At 51.0% G+C, this 14,816-nt stretch overlaps 1 protein-coding gene across 1 annotated transcript in view; it reads left to right on the top strand.

Annotated features, from left to right (window-relative positions):
• The first annotated feature begins 679 nt into the window (after positions 1–679).
• The window catches only part of GFER (growth factor, augmenter of liver regeneration), a 42,744-nt gene continuing 28,607 nt past the window's right edge, over positions 680–14,816 (top strand). Inside the window, exons 1-2 of the mRNA XM_063934920.1 lie at positions 680–994; positions 2,518–2,726. Coding sequence (XP_063790990.1) covers positions 794–994; positions 2,518–2,726 — 410 coding nt within the window. The 5' untranslated portion in view covers positions 680–793. The remainder of the gene's footprint in view (positions 995–2,517; positions 2,727–14,816) is intronic.

The following is a 14,816-nucleotide window of genomic DNA, read 5'->3' as shown; positions in this document are numbered from 1 at the left end:
CCGCCGCCGCCGCACACCCAGCGTTGGGGACAGACAAGTTGCCCCAGCGCTGTCCACCCTCACGCTCTGCAGGGGACACAGATCCCCTGCACACTGTTGTGGTGATGTGCCCTGGGACACAGGGCACATCTCCACACCTGTACTTCCGCGGGCCGTGCCGTTCGAACAGCAGCAGCACTGAGTGTGAGAGACCGCCCTCCACCGCTGCTGGTAGGTTGTGATGCGGGGACTGCTTTCCTAACGTGGCTATTACCTCCATGAGGGGGGGAGGCCCTGCCTATTTTTTCAGTACTGGGACCCACAATTTCTGGTGGCAACCCTGTCTGCCTCATATTCTCTATTTCTCTATTCTAATTCACACCCACAGAAATTAATATTTGTTTCCTTGGACCTGGACAATAGCTCTGGTTTAAACCTCTATATTTAGTAATAGAACTGGCATTAACAGAAATGATGTGAAACCATACCCTCCAACATGACCCGCCCCACTAGGTACAAAATGCTCTGTTTCTGGACTTCCCTCTTGATTTAGTATTGCCATCACCTGTGAAGAAACGGCTTTCTTATCATTTAACTAGTTCAACACAGGTGATGGAAATCATAAATTAAGAGGGAAGTCCAGGAACAGAGCATTTTGTACCTAGTGGGGAGGGTCATGTTGGAGGGTCTGTGAAACTACAAGAAGTCCCAGCACAACTGCTCCTTCCACCACACCTTCAGTGCTCAGAGAGACGCACAGCGGCACCTGGTGGCGGAACGAGACCAGTGCCTGTCAGTGCGCGATCCTCCCAGCATGCACTGGTCCGACAAGATGGCGGCGCCCAGCGATCGGCATCCCTCTAATCCCTTTAGCGGGTTCCCTTTCTCTATTCCCGGTGTAAAGGAAGAGGGGACCGGCCAGTCGGAGGATGGGAAGCCGAAGAGGCCCTGCCGGGCGTGTATGGACTTCAAGAGCTGGATAAGGACACAAAGGAAGCAAAACGTGGCCTCGGCGGTGAGATATTCCCCGGCGTGTGTGACCTGGGGGCCGCCTGTCTCCCGGGGTGTGCCACCTGTCACCCCGAGTGTGTGATCTGAGGGGCACGGCTGTCTCCCGGGGTGTGCCACCTGTCTCCCTGCGTGTGTCACCTTAGGGGCCACCTGTCTCCCTGCGTGTGTCACCTTAGGGGCCACCTGTCTCCCTGCGTGTGTCACCTGAGGGGCCACCTGTCTCACTGCGTGTGTCACCTGAGGGGCCACCTGTCTCACTGCGTGTGTCACCTGAGGGGCCGGCGGCCTCCCGGCGTGTCTGTGGCTCGGCCGCCCCCCGGCGTGTGTGGCCTGAGGGGCCCGGCCTCCCCCCGGCGTGTGTGGCCTGAGGGGCCCGGCCTCCCCCCGGCGTGTGTGGCCTGAGGGGCCCGGCCTCCCCCCGGCGTGTGTGGCCTGAGGGGCCCGGCCTCCCCCCGGCGTGTGTGGCCTGAGGGGCCCGGCCTCCCCCCGGCGTGTGTGGCCTGAGGGGCCCGGCCTCCCCCCGGCGTGTGTGGCCTGAGGGGCCCGGCCTCCCCCCGGCGTGTGTGGCTTGTGGGGCCCAGCCGCCATGTGTGGCCTGAGGGGCCCGGCCGCCCCCCGGCAGGTGTGGCCTGAGGGGCCCGGCCGCCCCCCGGCAGGTGTGGCCTGAGGGGCCCGGCCGCCCCCCGGCAGGTGTGGCCTGAGGGGCCCGGCCGCCCCCCGGCATGTGTGGCCTGATGGGCCCGGCACTGAGCTCATAACCACACATGCTGGTATCTCAAGATGGCGATAAGGGAGAATTTTTTGCAGTAGGTGTCAGAAAACCTCGTTGCAAAAATGAAGGTTTGGTCAGTATGCCCTATTAAGACCATTGACTGGTGGCCATGTGTACAGTAGACATCTCAGGAACTTACAGGTTTATTCCTTTCTCCAGCCCTCACCACAAGTATCTGTATGCCATTGTTATATGACCTCAAGTGTCAGTATTTTAAGGTTCGAAACCCAAAAGAGATTTTTCCCAAGAGAATGTTTTGCACATTTAATAATTGTGAAACAGAACAATATGAATGGTAAATGCAGCTTTAGCAAAGCTAAAAGTAGGGTTGTGTCTATGTTGCCTTCGTGCTAAGGACCTGGAAGTGACATAACGAGAGGTCAGGAGAGAACTTCCGCCCTTACAGCTCCTAAATGTTTTCTTTGTTCTCTGATCGTTTGGGGTATTATTTTTTTTCTATGCAGCATTGGACCCTCGCGGGCTCGCTTCGCACGCCACGCATCGGGCTCGGTGTCTCGCTTCGCTCGCCACACTTTTCTATTCCAAATAGATTGTGACATGGACCCAGGGGGTTATGGGAAAGGTCCTCTGCACGAAGAGAATCTAGACGCTACCCTAAAAGTAGGGGCAATGTATGTTGTGACTCAGCTGGCAAGTCTTGTGCTAATTCTGTCCTTTTTTTGTTTGTTTGTTTTCCCTGACTCCTTGGGCTGTGCTTGTATTTGATTGTGATTTTTTTTTTTTGTTTACTGCAGGAAGTAGACATTGAGGAAAAAGAACGGCCCGCCGAGTGTCCGCTAGATCGGGAAGAGCTGGGCCGGAGTACCTGGTCCTTCTTGCACACAATGGCAGCTTATTACCCAGATAGTCCCACAACCAAACAACAGCTGGAGATGAAGAGCTTCATTAACCTATTTTCCAAATTTTACCCCTGTGATGAGTGTGCAGAGGACCTGCGAGAGAGGTGTGTGTCATATTCCATTTGCAGTGCTCAGTCTTTTATTCATCTAGCATGGTTTTTTATGCTTGGAACACACTGGTCACATTGTAGTAGTAGTGTTCACTCTAGGGTGAACGCAGGGCAGGGTGCCAAAGGGGAAAGGGCAAAAAGGTGGAGTGGTTGATCAGGGAAAGGCATGGTTTCATGACTCCCTTCCCCCGTTCTTCACACTAGAGGGCATGCCCAGCAGCAGGGATGCTGGGCTACACCCAAGCACAACTTATTAGTACCTCACTTGTTTTGTTTTAACAATCTCTGCTCCAGCATGGATATCCTTAAATCCTGGATTGTTCTTGTGCCTTGAGGACTGAGATTGGCAAACACTGATCTATGTAGTTTTGAAGCCCCAGATATTCCTGTTAGCCGCGATTTGCCTGCAATTCATAAATTGAGCTAAAATTCTACCATCGGTTCGGTTTGCGCTGATTCACTCAGTGCATCCCGTCTCCAATTCACACCGCCTGTTTCCTACCTGCCATCAACAATCACCGCCGCTGCAGTACTCGGCACAATAGTCAATGGGGGGGATTTGGTTGTGCTGGTCGTCTATAGTATTGGGCGTCTATTGTTCTGATCAGGTGCCCATTAGCCACGGCAGTCACTTATTTTTTTTTTTTTGTTGCAGCCTCCGGAGCTGCGAGAAAATATGTGTGAAAAGTCCGTAGTTTGGGCGCCCAAACCCGGACTTTTGACGCCCAATCGAGATCTTTCAGACGGGTAAGTCGCTTTGCGGGGCTAAACCCAGTGCTTTCAGCCGCGTTAAATGCTAATGGGAGTCTGGTAAGAGCAACAATTGAATTGCTTTGATAGACGCCTACTACAGTAGACGGCCAGCAGGGGGAGCGTGGCACAATTGAATTCTCTCAACTAAGAGATAAAGGTGGGGAGCTTAAAAGCTAAAATTTAGATGCTGTGGGTTTCCATTTCTTTCCTCTCTATGTGTTGTCTTAGAAAAGAGGACTGTCTCGGTTGAAAGCTGAGCGAGAGAACACTGGAGAGCATATCTCAGAGTGAGGGGCAGTTTACAAGGCAAAGGATTTGTAGAAGGCGCTGAGTCCAAGAGTTTCCCAATGTGGAAACCTTTAAGCCTCTGAGACTTTATTAGGCCAGTGTAGGGTGTGCGTAGTTATTCAGTGGCCTCCCTTCCTTTGTTACTGTATGATAAAGGGACATCCAAAGAGGAGTGTTGCATTATAACGGTGATACAGCATAAGTGGACCCTGGCCAGCACAAGGTAGAAGAGTCCGAGGGATGCCCACACACTCATCAGGCTGGAACTCCTGTTCTAGGGCAGCAGGCAAGACGGGTAGTAAGAACTGTCTTGCAGGGAAAGCGCAAATTGCTAATTTTTTAATGCTGTGGTGGGAAGGTCACAGTTAGGCTGTGCAATACTCACCAGCACAATCCGCTGGAGCCGCCGTACCATAAGTCACCGCTAGGCCACCGGGGACATTATGTCAACATTGCATCAGTGTCGACATGGTCAATGTTGATGTGTGTCAACATCCCAACCATTTCGGCATTCTCATGTTGACATTATGACTGTCGAGAAAATAAACCACACGCCTCTGATCCGGAGTATAATAGTGCAAGCAGCATATGATATCTCAGAGCAGGGCACAAGGCTGCATGGTAACAGATAGGATAGCTGTACGGTATGCGTCTCCACTGCATACTAATACACAGGGGATGATGAATGACCAGGAGCAGCTTACAGTAAGCCGTAAAGAAACCTGGATAATGCCGTATAAATGCAGTTTGACATTTTTATTGAGGGACTAAAGAGGGATTACTTAATATATTGGCTTTTAAAAGCAAAAGCCACAACTGACGAGTCTGACGTCTGTGTGTACGGTGAGTCACAAGCCAGCGGTGAGCTGCTGAGAAATGACGGCACTACGCGTTTATTACGTTCCACTCCTGCATCTATTGGCTGCTCACGTTAAATCACTGCGGTCTTCTTTCTACGGTATTAAATGTCATGCTGCCAAAACCAAATGACGACTGTGATTATGGCAGGTTCAGGGTGTCTGTATCTTGTGCCAGCACTAAGAATGTATTGGAGAAAGTCTAAAGGGGGGATGGGATTTGTGAAGGGCAATCACTGCCATGCCCAATTTTAATGACTGCCAGTGCATACTGGTGGTCATTCCGAGTTGTTGGCTCGGTAATTTTCTTCACATCGCAGCGATTTTCCGCTAACTGCGCATGCGCAATGTTCGCATTGCGACTGCGCCAAGTCAATTTGCTATGCAGTTAGGTATTTTACTCACGGCATTACGAGGTTTTTTCTTCGTTCTGGTGATCGTAATGTGATTGACAGGAAGTGGGTGTTTCTGGGCGGAAACTGGCTGTTTTATGGGAGTGTTTGAAAAAACGCTACCGTTTCTGGGAAAAACGCGGGAGTGGCTGGAGAAACGGAGGAGTGTCTGGGCGAACGCTGGGTGTGTTTGTGACGTCAAACCAGGAACGACAAGCACTGAACTGATCGCACTGGAAGAGTAAGTCTCGAGCTACTCCGAAACTGCACAGAGAAGTCTTTTCGCAATATTGCGAATCTTTCGTTCGCAATTTTGATAAGCTAAGATTCACTCCCAGTAGGCGGCGGCTTAGCGTGTGCAAAGCTGCTAAAAGCAGCTTGCGAGCGAACAACTCGGAATGAGGGCCACTGTCATTTGGAGAACCACAAGTGCCGGCTGTGCTGAACTATCTGTGCCATGTATCTGTTGATGATCAGTCTTGTATACAATTGAGGCATGAAACTTTTATCTGTATGTGTTCCAGGGCTTTGTAAGATGTCATACATGTAGTTGGGATCCCGGCACTCAGGATCCCGCCAGTCAGAATGCTGACTGCCGACGCAGGTATCCTGACAGGTGGTATCCCAAACGTAAGTATCTTGGGAAGGTTAGGTTTAGGCTGCAGGGAGGGGAGGTTAGGGTTAGGCTGCTGGAACCAAGGGTTAGGGTTAGGTTTAGGCTGCAGGCAGGGATGGTTAGGGAGAGGATTAGGCTTAGCTCCGTCCTGCACCCCTGTTGGCATTCCAAGAAACCGGGATCCCGTACCCAACCCATCTAGACCGTGGCACAACAAAAAGGAGTTTATCTGTTATGGGACAGGTTGCTGTGGTGGCTCCTCTCCATCGAGGCTGTGTTCTATTGTAGTTGGCTTACTTTTTTATGCAACACCCTAACCTCCGCCGCCTCCCCCCCCCCCCCCCCGGCCAAGCACATTTTCTCTAACGTCCTAGTGGATGCTGGGGACTCCGTAAGGACCATGGGGAATAGACGGGCTCCGCAGGAGACAGGGCACTTTAAGAAAGAATTTGGATTCTGGTGTGTTCTGGCTCCTCCCTCTATGTCCCTCCTCCAGACCTCAGTTTTGAATCTGTGCCCGGACGAGCTGGGTGCTACTTAGTGAGCTCTCCTGAGCTTGCTAAAAAGAAAGTATTTTGTTAGGGTTTTTATTTTCAGAGAGATCTGCTGGCAACAGGCTCTCTGCTACGTGGGACTGAGGGGAGAGAAGCAGCCCTACTCACTGAAGATAGGTCCTGCTTCTTAGGCTACTGGACACCATTAGCTCCAGAGGGATCGTACACAGGATCGCACCCTTGGTCGTCCGATCCCGGAGCGGAGCCGCGCCGCCATCCCCCTCGTAGAGCCAGAAGACAGAAGCCGGTGTCAGAAGCAAGAAGACGTCGAAATCGGTGGCAGAAGACTCCAGTCTTCACATGAGGTAGCGCACAGCACTGCAGCTGTGCGCCATTGCTCCCACACTAAACCCACATACTCCGGTCACTGTAGGGCGCAGGGGGGGGGGGGGGGGGGGGGCTGGACAGCAATTAGGAACCTCTTGGCAAAAAGTAGCATATATACAGTTGGGCACTGTATAAATGCATGAGCCCCCGCCATTATTTTACACACAAACGCGGGACAGAAGCCCGCCGCTGAGGGGGCGGGGCTTCTTCCTCAGCACTCACCAGCGCCATTTTCTCTCCACAGCTCCGCTGAGAGGAAGCTCCCCAGGCTCTCCCCTGCAGAATCACGGTAGAAGAGGGTAAAAAGAGAGGGGGGGCACATAAATTTGGCGCAAAAACAATATATACCGCAGCTACTAGGTTAACACTAAGTTACTGTGTGACTCCTGGGACATATAGCGCTGGGGTGTGTGCTGGCATACTCTCTCTCTGTCTCTCCAAAAGGCCTTGTGGGGGAACTGTCTTCAAAAAGAGCATCCCCTGTGTGTGTGGTGTGTCGGTACGCTTGTGTCGGCATGTTTGACGAGGAAGGCTATGTGGAAGCAGAGCGGGAGCAAATGAATGTGGGGTCGCCGCCGACACCCGATTGGATGGATATGTGGAAGGTTTTAAATGATAATGTCACTTCCTTGCATAAAAGGTTGGATAAAGCTGAAGCCTTGGGACAGCCGGGGTCTCAGCCCATGCCTGATCCTATGTCGCAGAGGCCGTCAGGGTCTCAGAAGCGCCCACTATCCCAAATTGTTGACACAGATGTCGACACGGATTCTGACTCCAGTGTCGATGGCGATGATGCAAAGTTACAGCCTAAAATGGCTAAAGCCATCCGTTACATGATTATAGCAATGAAGGATGTGTTGCACATCACAGAGGAAACCCCAGTCCCTGACAAGAGGGTTTATATGTATGGGGAGAAAAGGCAAGAGGTGACCTTTCCCCCTTCACATGAGTTAAATGAGTTATGTGAAAAGGCTTGGGAATCTCCAGATAGAAAACTGCAGATTTCCAAAAGGATGCTTATGGCATATCCTTTCCCGCCAACGGACAGGTTACGCTGGGAATCCTCCCCTAAGGTAGACAAAGCTTTAACACGCTTATCCAAAAGGGTAGCCCTACCGTCACAGGATACGGCCACCCTAAAAGATGCTGCGGATAGAAAGCAGGAGGGTATCCTGAAGTCCATTTATACACATTCAGGTACCCTACTAAGGCCGGCGATTGCGTCGGCCTGGATGTGTAGTGCTGTAGCAGCATGGACAGATACCTTATCTGAGGAACTTGATACCTTGGACAAGGATACTATAGTGCTGACCCTGGGGCATATAAAAGACGCTGTCCTATATATGAGAGATGCTCAAAGAGACATTAGCCTACTGGGCTCTAGAATAAATGCAATGTCGATTTCTGCCAGAAGGGTCCTGTGGACTAGGCAGTGGACAGGCGATGCCGACTCAAAAAGGCACATGGAGGTTTTACCTTACAAGGGTGAGGAATTGTTTGGGAACGGTCTCTCGGACCTGGTCTCCACAGCTACGGCTGGAAAGTCAAATTTTGCCATATAGTCCCTCACAACCTAAGAAAGCACTGTATTATCAGATGCAGTCCTTTCGATCACAAAAAGGCAAGAAAGTACGAGGTGCGTCCTTTCTTGCCAGAGGCAGGGGTAGAGGAAAGAAGCTGCACAATACAGCTAGTTCCCAGGAACAGAAGTCCACCCTGGCTTCCACTAAATCCACTGCATGACGCTGGGGCTCCACAGGCGGAGCTAGGCCCGGTGGGCCACAAGTGGGTTCACTCCCAGGTGGATCCCTGGGCTATAGAGATTGGATCCCTGGGCTATAGAGATTGTGTCTCAGGGATACAAGCTGGAATTCGAAGAGATGCCCCCTCACCGTTACCTCAAATCGGCCCTGCCAGCTTCCCCCTTAGAGAGGGAAATAGTGTTAGCTGCAATTCACAAATTGTATCTTCAGCAGGTGGTGGTAAAGGTTCCCCTCCTTCAACAGGGAAGGGGTTACTATTCGACCATGTTTGTGGTACCGAAACCGGACGGTTCGGTCAGACCCATATTGAATTTAAAATCCCTGAACATATACCTGAAAAGGTTCAAGTTCAAGAAGGAAACGCTCAGAGCGGTCATCGCAAGCCTGGAAGGGGGGGATTTTATGCTGTCTCTGGACATAAAGGATGCTTACCTTCATGTCCCCATTTATCCACCTCATCAGGCATACCTCAGATTTGTGGTACAGGACTGTCATTACCAATTCCAGACGTTGCCGTTTGGTCTCTCCACGGCACCGAGAATATTTACCAAGGTAATGGCGGAGATGATGGTGCTCCTGCGGAAGCAAGGGGTCACAATTATCCCATACTTGGACGATCTCCTCATAAAGGCGAGGTCCAGAGAGCAGTTGCTGATCAGCGTAGCGCACTCTCGGGAGGTGTTACAACAGCACGGCTGGATTCTAAATATTCCAAAGTCGCAGCTGATTCCTACGACTCGTCTGCCCTTCCTGGGCATGATTCTGGACACAGACCAGAAGAGGGTTTATCTCCCGATGGAAAAGGCTCAGGAGCTCATGACACTGGTCAGAGACCTATTAAAACCAAAACAGGTGTCGGTGCATCACTGCACGCGAGTCCTGGGAAAGATGGTGGCATCATACGAGGCCATTCCATTCGGCAGGTTCCATGCGAGGACCTTCCAATGGGATCTGTTGGACAAGTGGTCCGGATCACATCTACAGATGCATCGGCTGATCACCCTATCCCCCAGGGCCAGGGTATCTCTCCTGTGGTGGCTGCAGAGTGCTCACCTTCTCGAGGGCCGCAGATTCGGCATTCAGGACTGGGTCCTGGTGACCACGGATGCAAGCCTCCAAGGGTGGGGGGGCAGTCACACAGGGAAAAAACTTCCAAGGTCTGTGGTCAAGTCAGGAGACTTGCCTTCACATCAATATCCTGGAACTAAGGGCCATATACAACGCCCTACGTCAAGCGGAGACCTTGCTTCGCGACCAACCGGTTCTGATTCAGTCAGACAACATCACCGCAGTGGCTCATATAAACCGCCAAGGCGGCACAAGGAGCAGGGTGGCGATGGCGGAAGCCACCAGAATTCTTCGCTGGGCGGAGAATCACGTAAGAGCACTGTCAGCAGTGTTCATTCCGGGAGTGGACAACTGGGAAGCAGACTTCCTCAGCAGGCATGACCTCCACCCGGGAGAGTGGGGACTTCATCAAGAAGTCTTCACGCAGATTGCAAGTCGGTGGGAACTGCCACAGGTGGATATGATGGCATCCCGCCTCAACAAAAAGCTACAGAGGTATTGCGCCAGGTCAAGAGACCCTCAGGCGATATCTGTAGACGCACTAGTGACACCATGGGTGTTCCAGTCGGTCTATGTATTCCCTCCTCTTCCTCTCATATCCAAGGTGCTGAGAATCATAAGAAAAAGAGGAGTGAGAACAATACTCATTGTTCCGGATTGGCCAAGAAGGACTTGGTATCCAGATCTGCAAGAAATGCTCACAGAGGACCCGTGGCCTCTGCCTCTAAGACAGGACTTGTTGCAACAGGGGCCTTGTCTGTTCCAAGACTTACCGCGGCTGCGTTTGACGGCATGGCGGTTGAACGCCGGATCCTAGCAGAAAAAGGCATTCCGGATGAGGTTATTCCTACGCTGATAAAGGCTAGGAAGGACGTGACGGCTAAACATTATCACCGTATATGGCGAAAATATGTTGCTTGGTGTGAGGCCAGGAATGCCCCTACGGAGGAATTCCAGCTGGGCCGTTTCCTCCACTTCCTACAGTCGGGAGTGACTTTGGGCCTGAAATTGGGTTCCATTAAGGTCCAGATTTCAGCCCTATCCATTTTCTTTCAAAAGGAACTGACTTCTCTTCCTGAAGTTCAGACGTTTGTAAAGGGAGTGCTGCATATTCAACCCCCTTTTGTGCCTCCAGTGGCACCTTGGGATCTTAATGTGGTGTTGAGTTTCCTGAAGTCACACTGGTTTGAGCCACTCAAAACGGTGGAGTTAAAATCTCACGTGGAAGGTGGTCATGCTATTAGCCTTGGCTTCGGCTAGGCGTGGGTCAGAATTAGCGGCTTTGTCACATAAAAGCCCCTATCTGGTTTTCCATATGGACAGGGCAGAATTGCGGACCCGTCCACAATTTCTGCCAAAAGTGGTGTCATCTTTTCATATGAACCAACCTATTGTGGTGCCTGTGGCTACTCGTGACTTGGAGGATTCCGAGTTACTAGATGTGGTCAGGGCTTTGAAGTTTTATGTAGCCAGAACGGCTAGAGTCAGGAAAACTGAGTCGCTGTTTATCCTGTATGCATCCAACAAGCTGGGTGCTCCTGCTTCAAAGCAAACTATTGCTCGCTGGATCTGTAACAAGATTCAGCAGGCTCATTCTGCGGCTGGATTGCCGCTTCCAAAATCAGTAAAAGCCCACTCCACAAGGAAGGTGGGCTCTTCTTGGGCGGCTGCCCGAGGGGTCTCGGCATTACAGCTTTGCCGAGCGGCTACTTGGTCAGGTTCAAACACTTTTGCAAAGTTCTACAAGTTTGATACCCTGGCTGAGGAGGACCTTGTGTTTGCTCATTCGGTGCTGCAGAGTCATCCGCACTCTCCCGCCCGTTTGGGAGCTTTGGTATAATCCCCATGGTCCTTACGGAGTCCCCAGCATCCACTAGGACGTTAGAGAAAATAAGATTTTACTTACCGGTAAATCTATTTCTCGTAGTCCGTAGTGGATGCTGGGCATCCGTCCCAAGTGCGGACTTCTTCTGCAATGCTTGTATATAGTTATTGCTTAAATAAGGGTTATGTTTGGTTGCATCAGGGTTGATCTGATGCTCCGTTGTTGTTCATACTGTTAACTGGGTAAATTTATCACGAGTGATACGGTATGATTGGTGTGACTGGTATGAGTCTTGCCCTGGATTCCAAAATCCTTTCCTTGTACTGTGAGCTCTTCCGGGCACAGTTTCTCTAACTGAGGTCTGGAGGAGGGACATAGAGGGAGGAGTCAGAACACACCAGAATCCAAATTCTTTCTTAAAGTGCCCTGTCTCTTGCGGAGCCCGTCTATTCCCCATGGTCCTTACGGAGTCCCCAGCATCCACTACGGACTACGAGAAATAGATTTACTGGTAAGTAAAATCTTATTTTCTCTAATGTCCTAGTGGATGCTGGGGACTCCGTCAGGACCATGGGGAATAGCGGCTCCGCAGGAGACAGGGCACATCTAAAGAAAGCTTTTAGGATCACATGGTGTGTACTGGCTCCTCCCCCTATGACCCTCCTCCAAGCCTCAGTTAGGTTTTTGTGCCCGTCCGAGCAGGGTGCAATCTAGGTGGCTCTCCTAAAGAGCTGCTTAGAAAAAGTTTTTTTTAGGTTTTAAATCTCAGTGAGTCCTGCTGGCAACAGGCTCACTGCATCGAGGGACTTAGGGGAGAGATTTTCAACTCACCTGCGTGCAGGATGGATTGGAGTCTTAGGCTACTGGACATAGCTTCAGAGGGAGTCGGAACACAGGTCATCCTGGGGTTCGTCCCGGAGCCGCGCCGCCGACCCCCCTTACAGATGCTGAAGATCGGAGGTCCGGAAACAGGCGGCAGAAGACTCTTCAGTCTTCATGAAGGTAGCGCACAGCACGGCAGCTGTGCGCCATTGTTGCTACACACTTCTCACTGACCAGTCACGGAGGGTGCAGGGCGCTGCTGGGGGCGCCCTGGGCAGCAATATTAAATACCTTTAGTGGCAAAGAATACATCACATATAGCCATTAAGGCTATATGTATGTATTTAACCCAGGCCAGATTTCTCAAAACCCGGGAGAAAAGCCCGCCGAAAAGGGGGCGGAGCTTATTCTCCTCAGCACTCAGCGCCATTTTCCTGCTCAGCTCCGCTGTGAGGAAGGCTCCCAGGACTCTCCCCTGCACTGCACTACAGAAACAGGGTAACAAAGAGAAGGGGGGCATAAATTGGCGATATTTATATATTAAAAGCGCTTATAACAAAAACAACACCTTTTAGGGTTGTTTATATACATTTATAGCGCTTTTGGTGTGTGCTGGCAAACTCTCCCTCTGTCTCCCCAAAGGGCTAAGGGGGTCCTGTCTTCGATTAGAGCATTCCCTGTGTGGCTGCTGTGTGTCGGTACGTGTGTGTCGACATGTATGAGGACGATGTTGGTGTGGAGGCAGAGCAATTGCCGGTAATGGTGATGTCACCCCCTAGGGAGTCGACACCGGAATGGATGGCTTTAGTTATGGAATTACGTGATAATGTTAGTACATTACAAAAGTCAGTAGACGAAATGAGACGGCCGGAAAACCAGTCAGTACCGGCTCAGGCGTCTCAGACACCGTCAGGGGCTGTAAAACGTCCCTTACCTCAGTCAGTCGACACGGGTACCGACACAGATGAATCTAGTGTCGACGGTGAAGAAACAAACGTATTTTCCAACAGGGCCACACGTTATATGATCACGGCAATGAAGGAGGCTTTGCAGATCTCTGATACTGCTGGTACCTCAAAAAGGGGTATTATGTGGGGGGTGAAAAAACTACCTGTAGCTTTTCCAGAATCAGGAATTGAATGACGTGTGTGATGAAGCGTGGGTTAACCCAGATAGAAAACTGCTAATTTCTAAGAAGTTATTGGCATTATACCCTTTCCCACCAGAGGTTAGGACGCGCTGGGAAACACCCCCTAGGGTGGATAAGGCGCTCACACGTTTATCAAAGCAAGTGGCGTTGCAGTCTCCTGATACGGCCGCCCTCAAGGATCCAGCGGATAGGAGGCTGGAAACTACCCTGAAAAGTATATACACTCATACTGGTGTTATACTGCGACCGGCAATAGCCTCAGCCTGGATGTGCAGTGCTGGGGTAGTGTGGTTGGATTCCCTGACTGAAAATATTGATACCCTGGATAGGGACAGTATTTTATTGACTCTAGAGCAATTAAAGGATGCGTTTCTTTATATGCGAGATGCTCAGAGGGATATTTGTACTCTAGCATCAAGAGTAAGTGCGATGTCCATATCTGCCAGAAGAAGTTTATGGACGCGACAGTGGTCAGGTGATGCGGATTCCAAAAGGCATATGGAAGTATTGCCATATAAAGGAGAGGAATTATTTGGGGTCGGTCTATCGGATCTGGTGGCCACGGCAACTGCCGGCAAATCCACTTTTTTACCTCAGACCCCCTCCCAACAGAAAAAGACACCGTCTTTTCAGCCGCAGTCCTTTCGCTCCTATAAAAACAAGCGAGCAAAAGGACAGTCTTATCTGCCGCGAGGCAGAGGAAAGGGTAAGAGAGGGCAGCAAGCAGCCCCTGCCCAGGACCAGAAGCCCGCCCCGGGTTCTACAAAGCCATCAGCATGACGCTGGGGCTTTACAAGCGGACTCAGGAGCGGTGGGGGGTCGACTAAAGATTTTCAGCAATCAGTGGGCTCGCTCACAGGTGGACCCGTGGATCCTGCAGATAGTATCTCAGGGTTACATGTTGGAGTTCGAAAGGTCTCCCCCTCGCCGGTTCCTAAAGTCTGCTTTACCAACGTCTCCCTCAGAAAGGACGACGGTATTGGAAGCCATTCACAAGCTGTATTCTCAGCAGGTGATAGTCAAGGTACCCCTCCTACAACAGGGAAAGGGGTATTATTCCACACTATTTGTGGTACCGAAGCCGGACGGTTCGGTAAGACCTATTCTAAATCTGAAATCCTTGAACCTGTACATACAGAAATTCAAGTTCAAGATGGAGTCACTCAGAGCAGTGATAGCGAATCTGGAAGAAGGGGACTTCATGGTGTCCCTGGACATAAAAGATGCTTATCTGCATGTCCCAATTTACCCCTCACACCAAGGGTATCTCAGGTTCGTGATACAAGACTGTCATTATCAGTTTCAAACGCTGCCGTTTGGTTTGTCCACGGCCCCTCGGGTCTTTACCAAGGTAATGACCGAAATGATGGTTCTTCTACGAAGAAAAGGCGTATTAATTATCCCTTACTTGGACGATCTCCTGATAAGGGCAAAGTCCAGAGAACAGCTGGAAGTCGGTGTAGCACTAACCCAAGTAGTGCTTCAGCAACACGGGTGGATTCTGAATCTTCCAAAATCTCAATTGACCCCGACAACACGTCTGCTGTTCCTGGGAATGATTCTGGACACGGTTCAGAAAAAGGTGTTTCTCCCGGAGGAGAAAGCAAGGGAGTTATCCGAACTGGTCAGGAACCTCCTAAAACCAGGAACTGTGTCAGTACATCAATGC

Source organism: Pseudophryne corroboree, chromosome 7 (genome assembly GCF_028390025.1).
Source record: "Pseudophryne corroboree isolate aPseCor3 chromosome 7, aPseCor3.hap2, whole genome shotgun sequence".
Classification (NCBI taxonomy): domain Eukaryota; kingdom Metazoa; phylum Chordata; class Amphibia; order Anura; family Myobatrachidae; genus Pseudophryne; species Pseudophryne corroboree.
This window is presented reverse-complemented; position numbering and strand designations above follow the sequence as displayed.